The sequence below is a fragment of the Galleria mellonella genome, unplaced genomic scaffold (genome assembly GCF_026898425.1).
Source record: "Galleria mellonella isolate WM207_F2 unplaced genomic scaffold, CSIRO_AGI_GalMel_v1 utg424, whole genome shotgun sequence".
NCBI lineage: Eukaryota > Metazoa > Arthropoda > Insecta > Lepidoptera > Pyralidae > Galleria > Galleria mellonella.
This window is the reverse complement of record NW_026442097.1, coordinates 348,650-365,037: the sequence shown is the minus strand read 5'-3', so window position 1 is coordinate 365,037 and position 16,388 is coordinate 348,650. Positions and strand designations below refer to the sequence as shown.

The 16,388-nt window shown below is 37.4% G+C and overlaps 1 protein-coding gene across 3 annotated transcripts in view; it reads right to left on the bottom strand.

Annotated features, from left to right (window-relative positions):
* Positions 1-16,388, bottom strand: part of LOC113512207 (glutamate decarboxylase) — an 84,240-nt gene that overhangs the window by 48,717 nt on the left and 19,135 nt on the right. The window contains exons 1-3 of one of the 3 annotated variants that reach the window (XM_052898400.1): positions 12,553-12,889; positions 12,163-12,251; positions 9,003-9,078 (exon numbers count right to left, since the gene is read on the bottom strand). In XM_052898400.1, coding sequence (XP_052754360.1) covers positions 9,003-9,078; positions 12,163-12,228 — 142 coding nt within the window. In that variant the 5' untranslated portion in view covers positions 12,229-12,251; positions 12,553-12,889. Of the gene's footprint in view, positions 1-9,002; positions 9,079-12,162; positions 12,252-12,552; positions 12,890-16,388 lie in introns of those variants that run through there. The other 2 variants (XM_052898401.1, XM_052898402.1) reach the window with 2 other exon arrangements.

The following is a 16,388-nucleotide window of genomic DNA, read 5'->3' as shown; positions in this document are numbered from 1 at the left end:
TATCATGGGCGAAACAGTATACTCTGTTATGTCCATGGTACTGCTCATGTCTATAGGCGACGGTTATCACTTTCCGTCAGCTTGTTTGCCATTCTAACTTGTATAAAAAAAATGTGGAAGTCAAAAAAGAAAATAGACGTCCAAATAAACAATATTTCTTAATAATAAATGTAAGGCCAGTAAATATTTTTCTTTCCCACTTAATACCAGGTCTCTATTCGTACATTTATCATGGATTTCTACGTGCAGTGTACCAAGTATATTTTCTATGTAATTCGCGTTCATCTTTAAGGCTCGATGGTCGGGGATTTGTGTCGGGTAACGGGAATTGATAGAGTGGGGATTTATGAGGATTTACTTGGGAAATAGATTTTTTTTTATCTATTACTCTGAGATAGGTAAGTATGGAGAGGGAATTCTTACTAATATATACATACTTTGACCACCATTCCAAAATAAAAGGAATAAATGTTTACTGCATAGAGAAAATCATTCCTTATTTATTGCCTTTTTACTGATTTTCCTTCTTTTTTGTATATTTTAAGATTTGACAGTTCAATTAGAATATATCAATCTATACTTATAATAAATCTGTAGAGAGGTCAATTCTGTACATGAAATATATTTCCAAAATAACTATCAGGCGGTGATTAGTGATCGATACTGATGACAAAAATGCAGTCAGTAAAATTTTTGTGTGTCCATCTGGATGTTCGTTATAGAAACAAAAACTACTCGACGGATTTTAACGAAACTTGGTACAATTATTCTTCATACTCCTGGGCAGGTTATAGTATACTTTTCATCACGCTACGATCAGTAGTAGCAGAGCAGTGAAGGGAAATGTTGGGAAAACGGGAGAAGTTACTCCATTTTACTCTTCCGTCGCGTGTGCAGCCTTAATGGCCACTTTTTAAAATGTAAAAATGTCCACTCTAGTATTAACTACATTAATTTTAAATAAATATTAATTATATATTATCTCCATTCGAAACAAATCAATGCCAGTACACCACTCTATAACAATTCGTACCCCCGGAGTCTCACAAATGAGGGATCCCGTTTAAAACCCGGTCATTACCGCGGCGGGCGACGGATCAAGTCGGCCCGCGTATTTACGAGGCTCGGCGGCAACGGAGGGTGGGTTACTGTCGCGAGGGGCTTTTTAGCATTAGAAAAGTGGCTGTAATTAACAATAAATTGTATGTGCGTATACAAGTTTATAAGTATAGAAATTTATTTATTTATTCATTAGTACAAATATGTGTACATGGCGGATTTAATGCTGAAAGCATTCTCTACCAGTCAACCGTAGGAAAGTGTCAGAATACTCGAATGCCGTACTACTAATTATTGATATACATACATACTAAAATTACATATATAAACGAATAAATGTATATAAATAACAAATATACTTACACATATATAGCATATACTATATTATACACGAAATTGAGAATAATATAAAGCACTTACTGCGCGGATAAAGTAAAAAAATGAGCGTGAACGTTTTCTTTGAAAGACGGTTTTTTTTATGGGTGAAAATGGTATGGTAGCCCCGCCTGCGCTAACGGGATACGCTGGCGGAGCACCAGTGAAGGGTGATAGATGAGAATGAAAACAGGTCAGTTAGCACATCATGATGAATTCATCAGGAATTAACCATGACAGTTTCCAAGGGGAACCGCGATGAAGTCGACCTGGTTGGGTATATTGTTAGTAATGATTAGGATTCTCAGTCTCCATTACTAACAATCGCTTACCCCCCTTGAAAGACGGTTTAGTCGATAGTCTCTTAATGGCATCAGGAAGGGCGTTATATTATTATATAGGTGTTTGTGCAAAAAAAATTGGACAAAGTTTAAGAAATGAGAAAGAAAATTTTTTCCAATTACACTTTTATGATTATCACCTTTTTTTATACAACTTAGAATGGCAAACAAGCTGACGGCCCACCTGATGGAAAGTGGTAACCGTCGCCTATAGACATGAGCAGTACCGTGGACATAACAGAGTATACTGTTTCGCCCATGATACCCCCCATGCGTTGCCATTCCTGAGGACTCGGGTGTTATTCCTCTGTACCCAGTAAATTCACGCCATATCCCACCCTTCAAACCTAAACACAGTCTGTTGTCTATTGGAACTCAGAATCTAAACGATGAGCACAAATGCATTATATACAGTCAATGGATGCAGTTAGCTCAAAACCGTTCCTTATAGCAGTCTATGAGGGTCCCTCCCTCTTATGTCCAACAGTGGACAGCTGATATGATGATCCCAGTATTCAAACGGAATTACAGCCATGCGAGCAGAGTTGCTTCACGGCAGTAACACAAGTGGGACGGGGGAAAAGGGATCGTTAGCAAAGACAGCCCCATTGCTAGCAATATGCCCTATTAGGTCGACCTCCACGTGGTTCCCCCTGGAAACCATCGTGAACAATTCCTGTTGAATTCATCACGATGGGCTAACTGACTTGCTTCATCCTCACCTAACATCTCTCACTGGTGCCCCGCCGGTGTATACCGATAGCGCGGATGGGGTTACCATTCCATTATCACCCCTTAAAACACAAGTGGGACAGAGGTACCCAAGCAGACGACTTTTGTACAAAGTCTCCCTCTAGTAATACTGTGTGTATCGACTTTTAAAACCAATAAAATACCCCAAAGTCCCTTTCAAATCCCATTTGAAATATATAATAATAGCAAAACTGAAATCCTCTCCTAATACCAAAGACAAATAACCACAATCTCAACGGTCTATAGTCGTAAATAAAAAGAAAACAATCAGTGTCTATGGTTTGGTTGGAACTGCGCAATGGCCGCGTAATCCCCGAATATATTACGTCGACCATAGATTAAAATATAGACGCGACATGTAACTATCTGTAGTTGTTTCTAAGAACAAGGAGTTACATAGAAAGAATGATAAAATAAACACTGTGAGTCATATGGTCGCCTCCTTTCTTCTTATGCAAATATAATTAGTAAAAAGAGGACGAAAGATACACCATCAGTTGCTATTTTTCTCAATTCATAGCAGGCTAGTGTATAGAAAATGTTTGATATGTCAATTATTTGTCAATGACAAATTTTACATTACTAGATTATATATTGGACACAGTTTATGTAGAAAGTATGCAAGCAGGTTGTATCTGAATTTGGTAGGGTGATACGGCCGTATAACATTTTATAATATTTATAATATTGGCCTTGATTTGACTAGTTATTATGACCTTTCATATTAATTTTTTTTTAGACATGAGTTTGTTGCCATTCCCGAGGACTCGGGTGTTATTCCTCTGTACCCAGTAAATTCACGCCATATCCCACCTTTCAAACCGAAACACTGCCATGCAAACACAACTGCTTCACGGTTGTAACACGAATGGGACAGAGGTGCCCAAGCAATCGACTTTTGTACAAAGTCTCCATCAAATTTAGCATACACGTAGAGTTTAGGTTGAAGATTGACTTCAGCAACACTGTTTTGTGGTCATATGGATGAAGTCGTAGGTACAACTATCCGATTGACCTATCTGCGTTGTCAGATTTTAATCTTTGACGCGCTAACCCCAAAATGTTCGGGGTGCCTTCAGAACAGAATATCATTCGGTAAGTAATTTCACATTATGGCTTTTTGAGCTAGAACGAACCACTCGCTCCGCTGAGTAAGAGTATTGTTCACAATAAACCTTTACAGAGTGGGGGAAGGGATTGTTAGTAATGGGGGGATTAGTCCCCATTGCTATCAATATACCCTATCAGGTCGACCTCCACGCAGTTCCCCCTAGAAACTATCGTGACTAATTTATCGTTGAATTCGTCACGATGGGCTGATTTGCCTTTTCATCCTCACCTATCACCTCTCACTGGTACCCAGCCAGTGTATACCGATAGCGCAGGCGGGGTTACCGTGCTATTTTCATTAAAAAAATACCTTTATAGACATAGAGAACTATAGCTTTTTATAAAAAGAAAATTGAAAATAAATTAATCTTTATCTACACTAATATTATAAAGAGGAAAGATTTGTATTTTTGTGTGTATGTATGTTTGTAATGAATAAACGCAAAAACTACTTTGCCGATTTCAAAAATTCTTTCACCATTAGAAAGCTACATTCACCCCGAGTGACATAGGCTATATTTATTGCTAGAAAAGATTAGGGATGTTTACTAAAACTTTAGTAACTTAACTCAAGGTGTAAAAAAATGCTATAAAATATCTTCGGTCGCGTGCGCTGCGGAAACTATTGGTGATAGAACAAAAGTATGTTCTGCAATATTGAAGAAAATATCAATAACTACAAAAAACTTCGCGTCACTATATGTCCAACTATTGTCGTTATGTCACAATGATCACTTTTTAAAATGTTGTAAAAATGTCCACCCGTGCGAAGCCGGGACGGGCCGCTAGTAGTAATATAAAATATAACATAGGTTTTGGTGAAAAACAGCGCTGTAGCGCCTCAAACATGCAGCGATTGCTTAACACAGGGGAGAAAGGGATTGTTAGTAATGGAGACTGAGAATCCCATTGCTAGCAATATACCCAACCAGGTCGACCTCCTCGCGGTTCCCCCTGGAAACTATCATGGTTAATTCCTGATGAATTCATCACGATGGACTAACTGGCCTGTTTTCATTCTCATCTATCACCCTTCACTGGTGCTCCGCCAGCGTATACCGTTAGCGCAGGCGGGGCTACCATACCAGTTTCACCCATCAAACAAAAAAAAAATTGCTGAAAATCTATTTCAGAGAACTTTGCGACACACACGCGGACACGAGTACACATTTTGTTTATTTTTGTTTTTGTTTATAATTATTTTGTTATAGTATAGTATATTATTAATATAATTGTTTCTTTCTTTCTTTTTTTCTATACCACGTCAACAGACAGTGTTTTCATTTAAAATTAATATAACTATTTTTTTTTTATTTGACAAAAAACAAATGTTACAAACGCAAGATACAATGGGCCCTACACTAGGCGAGCCTGCATCGCGGGCACCCGACAAAGATTGACAATTCACAATCTGTTATAATAAAAAGTATATAGTATTACAATATTTAAGCAGAGATAGATCTTTTACAATGTTTTTATTTACAATAATAAAAAAAAACTTTTTTTTTTCGATGAATAAAAATTGTATAAAAACTAATGCTCTAATGTCTTGGAAGCGAGGTAGTTTTTTTTTTATTATGCAATTCTACTAAAGGAATTTGAATAAAAACAGATATAAGTCTAAGGCTTGCCATAAATCGAACCGCGCCCTTGATAATATAAAGCAACGATCCGTAGCTACGAACGCCTACAGCTCGCGTTCAACGGGCCTAGGCGCGCAGTCAGATTCGCGTTTACGTCACAGCCGCTCATGATTAAGGATCACGAATTGATCCTGAAACTAGTCGAGTTCTCTCGATCCAATCACATAGGCAGTTATTACATTAAAATATAAAGCGACGTGTTCGTTTGGACACTTTTAATTAAATGCTGAATTATTTACATTGGTATTTACTTGGTATATAAGTCATACAGTTTTAAAATCACAAACTACTTGATGCATTTATTATTTTTATCTAAACGTCAAATAGGTTACTTAATTACAAAGTTATTTTAGTCTTGTTTATCGTTACGTTATGCCATGTGTTTTTTCTTTTAAAGAAAAAAAAATAAAACAATAAAACCTTCTGTACACTTAATTCTTTAACCTTATATTCCTGCCTTCATTGGAATACTTATTCTATTCAATATTTATACAGCTATTTACTGTTTAGAAATATCCAAAAGTGGATAAGAAATATTGAAATTTCTCCACGCCCATTTTGTTTATCTCCAAAATTTACCAAATACAAAAATTTCTATTCAAAATTGCAAAAAAAAAAAATAATTACGACAATTACTAACTTTACGACAATACCAAATAGTGATTACCATTGTAAAAAAAAATATAATAAGTTTTTGGCGCCAAATAAAAAAGAAAAAACAATATTGTACCCGTCACGGCGGGAAAATAACAGTGACTTGCATTACGTAGCTACAGAACTGAGCTCTCACATCCGTAAAGACGAGAAGCGTTATTAATCACAGCTAACGTTGAAAGTCGATTGTAAAATTCAATTAGCGTAATTAATGACTTTAGAGAAGGGCACACCGCATTGTGTTAAGGTTGGCAGCACTGGCAACAATGTAATTAGTCTATGGTTTAAAAAGCAAGCTTTTGCATTATGGTGACTAGTGTTCTGTAGGCCGAGTATCTATTTGTATTCTAAGATCCCGCCGCTGATTTCTGATTAAGTAATAAATTTCTTTATCTATGTATATATATCAAAATTAATGCCACTTTTCGTTGTAATTTTATAACTCAAGAACGTGCTCACCTATCCAAACCAAATGTTTACGCTTTGTTCGGACTATTTAGTAGATGGTTTATGTGAAGTTTGCACAAAATCGCTCGAGCGGTTCTACATTTATCACATTTTTTGTAACAAATGAATTCAATAAATGGCGGATCATTTTGTTAATGGGTATTTTTGTTTCAAATTCAAACTTTTTTAAGATGGGGATTGTGCTGTCAAATGAAACTTTTTTCAGTGTTGACAGTATTGTTCAAATGTATAAAATATAATTTATTTTTTATTATTTCATACTACGCTACGCTTTATACGTAGCGAAACACGTACCGGGCCGCTAGTTATATATATATAAAAAATAAGTAAATTTTATTCCACTAGAAAAAAAACACTGACTTCAATTATGGTATTACCTACCAGTAACTTTGATTTAAAAACCGAACTATTTAACCGAATTGGTAAAATTTCTGTGTGACAAATCTGAAAGTATGTATAACCTTTGAAATGATAAAAGTATATTTCAAATCTATTTTAAATGACGGAGTTATGAGGTAACAAACATAAAAAAACACAACCAAATAAAACCAAGTAAAATGTTCTTCCTTTTACTTTTTTTGAAGTCGGCTAAAACATGGAGGAACTGCAATACTACAGAAGTTACAACATGCGTACATCACAACACAACCGGAGGACGGCGTGTGCGCGCGTTTATCTCACTTCCGGGGAGGGCGCCACCTCCGCCGGAAATCAGTTGGGTTGGTAGCGATACGTATCACAGTAACATGATACCATTACGCTATCTTTCGACTGAGGGGTTGCAGATATGTTCGGACGGTTATCATAGAAAAGAGATTATTGTCCCAGCTCTGTTTCAAATATAGACTAAAACGAGTACATACTATTGGGGAAACAAAATAAAGGAGAACATAACTATCGGTAGTATCTGATCCTCAATATGATATTTTACTTATGTGTGTATGTATATGTGTATGTATGTGTGTGTGTGTGTGTGTATGTATGTATGTATATGTATGTGTGTGTGTATGTATGTGTGTGTGTATGTATGTGTGTGTATATATATATTAGTATTTTTTTTAACTAGTATCAAGAAATAATTAATTGTAAGTTTACTGGCAATAAATGTTTCTATTCTATTCTATTAAATTGTGACTGTGGATTAAATATAGCGATCCGGCTTCGCACGTTAGATAAATAGAAAAATGTATATTTTAAATTAATATCGTAATAATTGGAATGTTATAAACATTTAAAGCATTTATTTATGCGTGAAAATGCGGGAAGATACACTAGCGGGGTACCAGTGAGCGGTGATAGGTGAGGATGAAACGGCAGGTCAATTAGCCCATCGTGACGAATTCAATGATAAATTGGTCACGATAGTTTCCAGGGGGAACCGTGTGGAGGTCGACCTGATAGGGTATATTGATAGCAATGGGGACTAAACTCCCCATTACTAACAATCCCTTCCCCCAACATTTAGAACATTATTAAATACCGACTTTTAATGGGAAATTTTGGAGATCTTGATATTTGATAGATTATTGTAAATTTCTCCGTCTGGTCCCACAATAGAATAGGCCACCCCTTCCTTTCCCGTGGGTGTCGTAAGAGGCGACTAACGGAACATAATGATCGACGGATAGGCACCAGCGTCCCTTTTTAAAAATTTGGTGATGTTAAATTTTTGGTAATTTGGCAATGTTTGGCTAACTGCGGTTGCCAACCCGCCAGCCAAACGTGGCATCTACTGGCAAGACCCCCATCCTTTTATGGGAGAGTCCTATTTTTTTTAAACAGAGGGCAAACGAGCATGTGTCTCACCTGATGGTAAGTGACTACCGCCGCCCGTGATCACCCACAACACCTACGGCATTGCAGGTGCGCTGCCGGCCTTTTAAGAAGGAATATGCTCTCTTCTTGAAGGTTACGTTGTCGTATCGGTTCGGAAATACTGCTGCTGGAAGTTGATTCCAAAGAGTGGTTGTGCGTGGAAGAAAGTGTCTTGAAAAACGCACGGTGGAGGACCGCCACTCGTCCAGGTGGTTCGGATGGAACTTTAGTTTGTGGCGGGTTGTAAATGCTTATGTTCAACAGTGGTCAATAAACGGATGATATTTTTTTTTATACCACTGAGGTGGCAAACAAGCATACGGCCCACCTGATGGTAAGCGGTTACTGTAGCCTATGAACGCTTGCAACACCAGAGGTATTACGCACGCGTTGCCGACCCTAAAGAAACCTTTTTACCCCCTTTTGAAGAACCCCATGCTGTAGTCTCTTGGGACAACCTCGGCAGTGAGCTCATTCCATAACCTGAGTATTTTTTTTTATTGAATGAAAATGGTATGGTAACCCGGCCTGAGCTAACGAGATACGCTGGCGGAGCACCAGTGAAGGGTGATAGATGAGAATGAAAACAGGCCAGTTAGCCCATCATGATGAATTCATCAGGAATTAACCATGATAGTTTCCAGGGGGAACCGTGAGGAGGTCGACCTGGTTGGGTATATTGTTAGCAATGGGATTTTCAGTCTCCATCACTAACAATCCCTTTCCCCCCTAACCTGAGTGTCGATAATATGGTGATGATATGATGTCCGATGATAAAACTTACAATCGTAGTACAAGTTGCCAACAGCTGAAGTCAGTTTGGGTGTGCCCTGTCCTGATAGAGAAGCCATCCTCTCGCCCTGCAAACAAACGTTACATCTATCTATACCATATTTATACTTATAATAAATCTGTAGAGAGGTCAATTCTGTACATGAAATATATTTCCAAAATAACTATCAGGAGGTGATTAGTGATCGATACTGATGACAAAAATGCAATCAGTAAAATTTTTGTCTGCCTGTCTGTATGTTCGTTATAGAAAGAAAAACTACTCGACGGATTTTAACGAAACTTGGTACAATTATTCTTCATACTCCTGGGTAGGTTATAGTATACTTTTCATCACGCTACGATCAATAGGAGCAGAGCAGTGAAGGGAAATATTGGAAAAACGGGAGAAGTTACTCCATTTTTAAGCTTCCGTCGTGTAAAAGTGCAGCCTTAATGGCCACTTTTTAAAATGTAAAAATGTCCACCCGCGCGACGCCGGTACGGGCCGCTAGTTAGTTAATAATTCCATTAATGTCAACTTAAGTTTTAGACCTAACTAAATGTTTTGGACCTAACGCCATGTCAGGTCATTTTTCTTCTGTACCTACCTACCTACGTACGTAGTAGATTAAAAAAAAACTATTTAAAAGTGCTTGTAAACAAGTCTATCTGAATACGAGTAGAGATGATTTGAATTTAAATTTATAAACATAAAAATATCATGTCCCTCAAAAGGGAGCATTGAAAAAATATTTTTTTCAATTTTTTTTTATTAAAATTGGTTTGGCGCTCTCGGAGTTCATGGTGTTATGGGACTTTTATATATCAATATATGGCAAATAAGCGTAAACCGTGGAGTGATTTGTCATACGATCGACATTAAAATACATTAGACGTTTTATTTTTAAGGTATTTGACAAAAGAAAAAAGCTGACAAGCCACCTGATGAAAAGTGGTTACTGACAATTAAAAAATGTATTGTCTATGGAAAAATTGAAAATGTGCAGCACCTTTATGGAACATGGCAGAAACCAAAATGAATGGAAATCATTTTTAAAAATATAATAAATTTAAATCCTACTGCCAAAGTTTTCCTCTGTTTAAGTAAATTAATAAGTATAATTGTTTAGTTTTAATTAAAAAAGTAAATAACCTATTTCGTATGGGATTGACATATTAAAAAAATAAAAATCCCAAATTAAAAGTAGATATAAAAAAGGCTTGTGGTTCTGGCATACAATAGGCCACTCCTTCCTGTCTGGGTGTCGTAAGAGGTGACAAAGGAAAGACTAGAGATGGGCAGCAGTGTCCCTCCTAAAATATCTCCAAAGCCTAACTGCGGTTACCAATCCGCCTGCCAAGCGTGGCAACTATTAGCAAAACACCCCTTATGAGGAAGGCTTATCTTCAGCAGTGGACAGCTAACGGCTGATATAATAATGATAATGATAAAAAAGGACTATAAACACGGACAATCACTCTGGATATCACTGAGTCGATACATTATGATGCTTATGTGTTGCCATTTCTGAGAAATAAAATATTACATCTCTGTTCCTTGTAATTTCACTGCCACTACCCACCCTTCAAACCGAAACACAACAATGCGAGCATAGCTGCTTTATATCCAATATACAAATGTATGAAAAGGTGAATGGATGGATGAGTTATTCGATATGATTACAATGTAATTCTATTTTTTTTTTATTATTATTATTTTAAGGGCTTTTACCTTCTTCAGGTATATCAGTCCTATCGCACCCTGAACTGATTTCTCAAACAAAACTTAACTACTTTCCCTAGACGCGGAAAGAGAAGAATTAATGGGCATCAATAATTTACAGAGATGTTCAAAAATTTCTGGTTTGAGTTCAGCTAACATAGATTGAATAAGGCCTACATTAAATTTATTTAAGTTAAAGTGGCGCATGAATTCTTCTCTTTCCTTCTTGTTAATACGACACTCTAATAGAATATGATGCACATCATCGATGGTATTACAAGTTTGACAATGGGCTAACAAGGACATAAATTGCATCAGTCACCCCACAGCTTCAGAACTTCACTAAATATACTCTATAATTTATGGTACCCTTCACTGCCACTCCTGAGGATTATGTTATTTTTTTATATACAACTTAGAATGGCAAACAAGCTGACGGTCCACCTGATGGAAAGTGGTAACCGTCGCCTATAGACATGAGCAGTACCATGGACATAACAGAGTATACTGTTTTGCCCATGATACCCCCATGCGTTGCCATTCCTGAGGACTCTGATGTTATTCCTCTGTACCCAGTAAATTTACGCCATATCCCACTCTTTAAACCGAAACACAGCCGTGCGAACGCAACTGCTTCACGGTTGAAACACGAATGGGACAGAGGTAGCCAAGCAATCGACTTTTGTACAAAGTCTCCCTCTGGTTATGTCTCTCATATCAAGTCTTGCAGTAAAATCTTTACCAGAAAGATTGTACTGCTGTTTCACGACAGATATAGAGACAAGAAAATGGTAATGCCCACACAGAGAATGAAGAGACACACATAACCTTGCTAATAGTAGTATGTAGTGATCAAATATTAGTTCTTGCAGTTCATTATTATTTTAAAAAAATAAGTCAAGTCGGAGAGGCAAAGAGCATGATGTATACTGCCTAGTCGTAAGTTTATTCTTTCTTCAATATGAACTATGTACATTAAGGTATGCACACACACGTGCATTCATGTGCATTATACATTAACAATAGTATAATATTTATTTTAAAATTTATGTTGGTCACAAACTACACATAGAAGCCATGATTGTAGATTTTTATATAACAAAATCTTAAATCACTTTATTATTGAATCCAATATTTGTATTTAAATATGTAAAATGCGCACGTACCTATTATTACAAAATGACAAAGAACAAGCATACAGACTTGGCAATATAATAATTTATACAATATAATAGTTATACTAATTAAATTTACAATAGACTTACAAATTAACTAACAATTAAAACATGCAATAATTAATTTTATCATTTTGCATGCAATTGAAACTAAAAAATTAAATCATATGCCAGTTAGCGAACAAAGGTGATGTAACTCAAAATGGCGGCAAAGCGTTAAATCAAAATGGCGTCACAATATAGCGATTAAAATGTTCAGAATGTGAACGAACCAACTGGATATGTTCAGCAATTTGCTTGCAGTACGAAAAAAAGCCGTCCAGTGTCAGCTTTGACATTATTCTCTAACTTCTAGTCTAGTCTGGAAACAGAAAAAAAAAATGTTAATTTGTATCATACAACTTTTATTTTAGTTTTTGTTTTCAGAACGGCTGTTGCTTTTTTTTTTCTTTAGTCAATAATGAAATATACTTTATATCATGGAATACCGCGCAAGTCTATTGCACATGCGCGGAATAATCCATACTGGAAGGTCAAAGGAAACAATCAAATGTCATGATAGTAATTTGGAGGTCATGATGATGACGGAAAACAAAAAAAATAAAAACTACGCTACGTTCTAAAAACAAAAAAGGAACGTTAAGGACATAAAGTATACGAACCTTAATCGATGCGGCTTACTTAATTTAATTTGAAATGTTAATAATTATTTAATTAATCTACAATATTGATTAATCACTACTTGTACGATATATTTTTTGTGGAGAAACAAATTAATATGTGCCGGATTGGGTCGTAAATGAAATTATATATGAATAAGCAATGTTCGCGTAATTTCGAATGTTTATATATGTTTTTCATATATAATGTAGATGGAATTAAAGGTTTCCTATACGATCTCTCAGCTCTTTCAAGCTGGGTTCGTCCTCCAACTGCGTTGGAGCTAGACTGAGAATTTCAGGGAGGTTTCCTGGGGTCGTACAATCGGCGCCTGCGCGGTGCAAAGGTCGGAGGTAAAATGGGGGTGGAATTTAGGCCGTGGGGGGTGCTCAATAAATGGAAACGGGTCGACCCCACTTGGCGGGGATCCGTTGAGTTGTTTCATGTGCGGTTTTGATTTAACTGCTTTTGTCATGATGTTTTCTCATGATTTTATCATGATGACAGTTGATGGTGTCTGAAAAGTTCTTGGGGTGTTATCCGACTAACGAAAAGAGGGTTATGTTTTACGGACGTGCGCACGCTTGACCGCTTCCTGTTACGTCATCCTACATCTAATTACTATAAATGCAAAAGTTTGTAAAGATGTGAATAGGTGGATGGATCTTTATTTCTCTTTCACGCATAAAAGACTAAATAGATTTAAATTAAATTTAGTACATGGGCAGATTATGCTCTCGCGTATTTGGAGCCTACTGAAAATTAACGTCGTACATTCAGATATGACACTTTTTTTTATACAACTTATAATGGCAAACAAGCTGAAGACCCACCCGATGGAAAGTGGTAACCGTCGCCTATAGACATGAGCAGTACCATGGACATAACAGAGTATACTGTTTCGCCCATGATACCTCCCATGCGTTGCCATTCCTGAGGACTCAGGTGTTATTCCTCTGTACCCTATAAATTCACGCCATATCCCACCCTTCAAACCGAAACACAGCCATGCAAACAACTGCTTCAAGGTAGAAACACGAATGGGACAGAGGTACCTAAGCAATCGACTATTGTACAGTCTCCCTCTGGTACTTAACACATACATACATACATAGATAAAATGTAAATATTGTGAGCAAAGGTGGATTTATCACTCAGCGAGATATCTTCCAGCTAACCCAATACAGTGGAAAAGCGTACGAGAGTTTTTTTTTTAATGGGTGATAATGGAATGGTGGCCCCGCCTGCCCTACCGGTATACGCTGGCGGGACACCAGTGATGGATGACAGGTGAGGATGAAAAGGCAGGTCAGTTAGTACATAGTGACGAATTCCGTTAGACTTAATCACGACGGTTTCCAGGGGGAATCGCGGGGAGGACGACCTGATAGGGTGTATTGCTAGCAATGGGTTAGTGAGATCCCATTACTAACAATTCCTTTCCCCCCAGCATACGAGAGTTAGCAGGCATATATTTACTTTATGTACTAAGTTTTTTTTTATAATTGATAATGAAATAGTAACCCCTTCTGTGCTAACGGTATACACTGGCGAGGCACCAGTGAGGGATGAGATCGGGAAGCATTACATTCTCTCGATTAAAAAGACACAGTATCCAAGGACTGGTAGAAAGATTGACAGACAGAGACTGAGAGCTGGTTAATAGATTGGCCTCATCGTATTTATATTAACAAGATTTAAACCTGACATCCAAACAGCAGATTGGATTATTGTTCTATAAGGAACAGATTGCCAATTAGCAGACTAGAAAAAGAAAAAAAAATGCTGTTGTAGATCAAGCAAGGGCAAAGCAAGATATGTCTAATATCTCTGCAAGAGATTTAGACAATATTTTTCACCACATAGTTTTTTTTTTATGGATGAAAATGCTATGGTAACCCCGCCTGCGCTAACGGGATACGCTGGCGGAGCACCAGTGAAGGGTGGTAGATGAGAATGAAAACAGGCCAGTTAGCACATCATGATGAATTTCCCCCTTTCCCCCTTTCACCACATAGTTATGACACATTTTTGTTTTGTCAAAGATTGTCTGGGAGAGAATCCTATATAGCATCAAGTCCGTCTTTCTGGGGGAAGAGATTTTTAGTAATTGAGATTGAGAATCCTATTGCTAGCAATGTACCCAACCAGGTCGACCTCCTCGCAGTTCTCCCTGGAAACTATCATGGTTGATTCCTAATGAATTAATCATGATGGACTAACTGGCCTGTTTTCATTCTCATCTATCACCCTTCATTGGTGCTCCGCCAGCGTATCCCGTTAGCGCAGGCGGGGTTACCATACCATTTTCACCCATTGAAAAAAAGTCCGCCTTTCTTTTATTGTGACCAATAAAGAATAAATAGATAAATAAAATCAACTAAGTATTTTTCAAGTTTTATACATTACATAATAAAATAAAAAAATCCTCTTTATAATATTAATGTAGATTACTAAATCCGATAAAAAAACAAACAAAGATTGTTTACAGAAAATACCAAGTATAAAAAAAAAACAGTTTATACAGGCCGCATTATCGATCCGGGCTAGAGGGCGTGGTTGTCTCTGTCACGCCCCGACCGTAGGGTGTGAGTGGATGGGGTGGATGTCGGCAAACATTTACCCGTATTAGGGACTTACTGTTGCAAATCTATGAGGTAAACTTCGACTGATTTATCTTTTTTTTTATACAACTTAGAATGGCAAATAAGCTGACGGCCCACCTGATGGAAAGTGGTAACCGTCGCCTATAGGCGTGAGCAGTACCATGGACATAATAGAGTATACTGTTTCGCCCATGATATCCCCCATGCGTTGCCACTTCTGAGGACTCAAGTGTTAATCCTCTGTACCCAGTAAATTCACGCCATATCCCACCCTTCAAACCGAAACACAGCCATGCAAACACAGCTGCTTCACGGTTGAAACACGAATGGGACAGAGGTACCCAAGCAATCGACTTTTGTACAAAGTCTCCCTCTATTCCTTTGTGATATTTAACATATTGCAACAAAGTAGATGTGACGTGACAAAGTCAACAATTTTTATTTCATAGTGATTATTAGAATGGCAAACAAGCTGACGGCCCACCTGATGTAAAGTGGTAACCGTCGCCTATAGACATGAGCAGTACCATGGACATAACAGAGTATACTGTTTCGCCCATGATACCCCCCATGCGTTGCCATTCCTGAGGACTCAGGTGTTATTCCTCTGTACCCACCTACGGAAAAGAAAGGGATGGCCTATCCTATACCGGGACCACACAGCTAAATAGTAACAATAACTAATTAATTGAATGTTTCCATTTGTTATTAATTTCATTTGAAACTTGTTCAGCGTTTCATTAAGTATCATTATAACAAACTATTTTTCTGGTCTCACATTTCGCATACCGATCAATACCCATAATCAAACGAAATATCGCATAATTCGGAAATCTAATTTTATCGAAGGTCGCCATAAATAAAGTATAAATATAATAAATGTAATAGATAAATATTATCAGTTAAAAGCTGTGATAGTTAAAAAGGTTTGGAGATTGGCTTATCATGAGCTCGGAGATATTGCGTACAGAGTAATGGTTGGGAACAGATATTTCTTTATATATATTTTTTTATACTTTTTTTTTTTTTATACCACTGAGGTGGCAAACAAGCATACGGCCCACCTGATGGTAAGCGGTTACCGTAGCCTATGAACGCCTGCAATACCAGAGGTATTACGCGCGCGTTGCCGACCCTGAAGAAACCTCTTTACCCCCTTTTGAAGAACCCCATGCTGTAGTCTCTCGGGAAAACCTCGGCAGGGAGCTCATTCCATAACCTGAGTGTTCGTG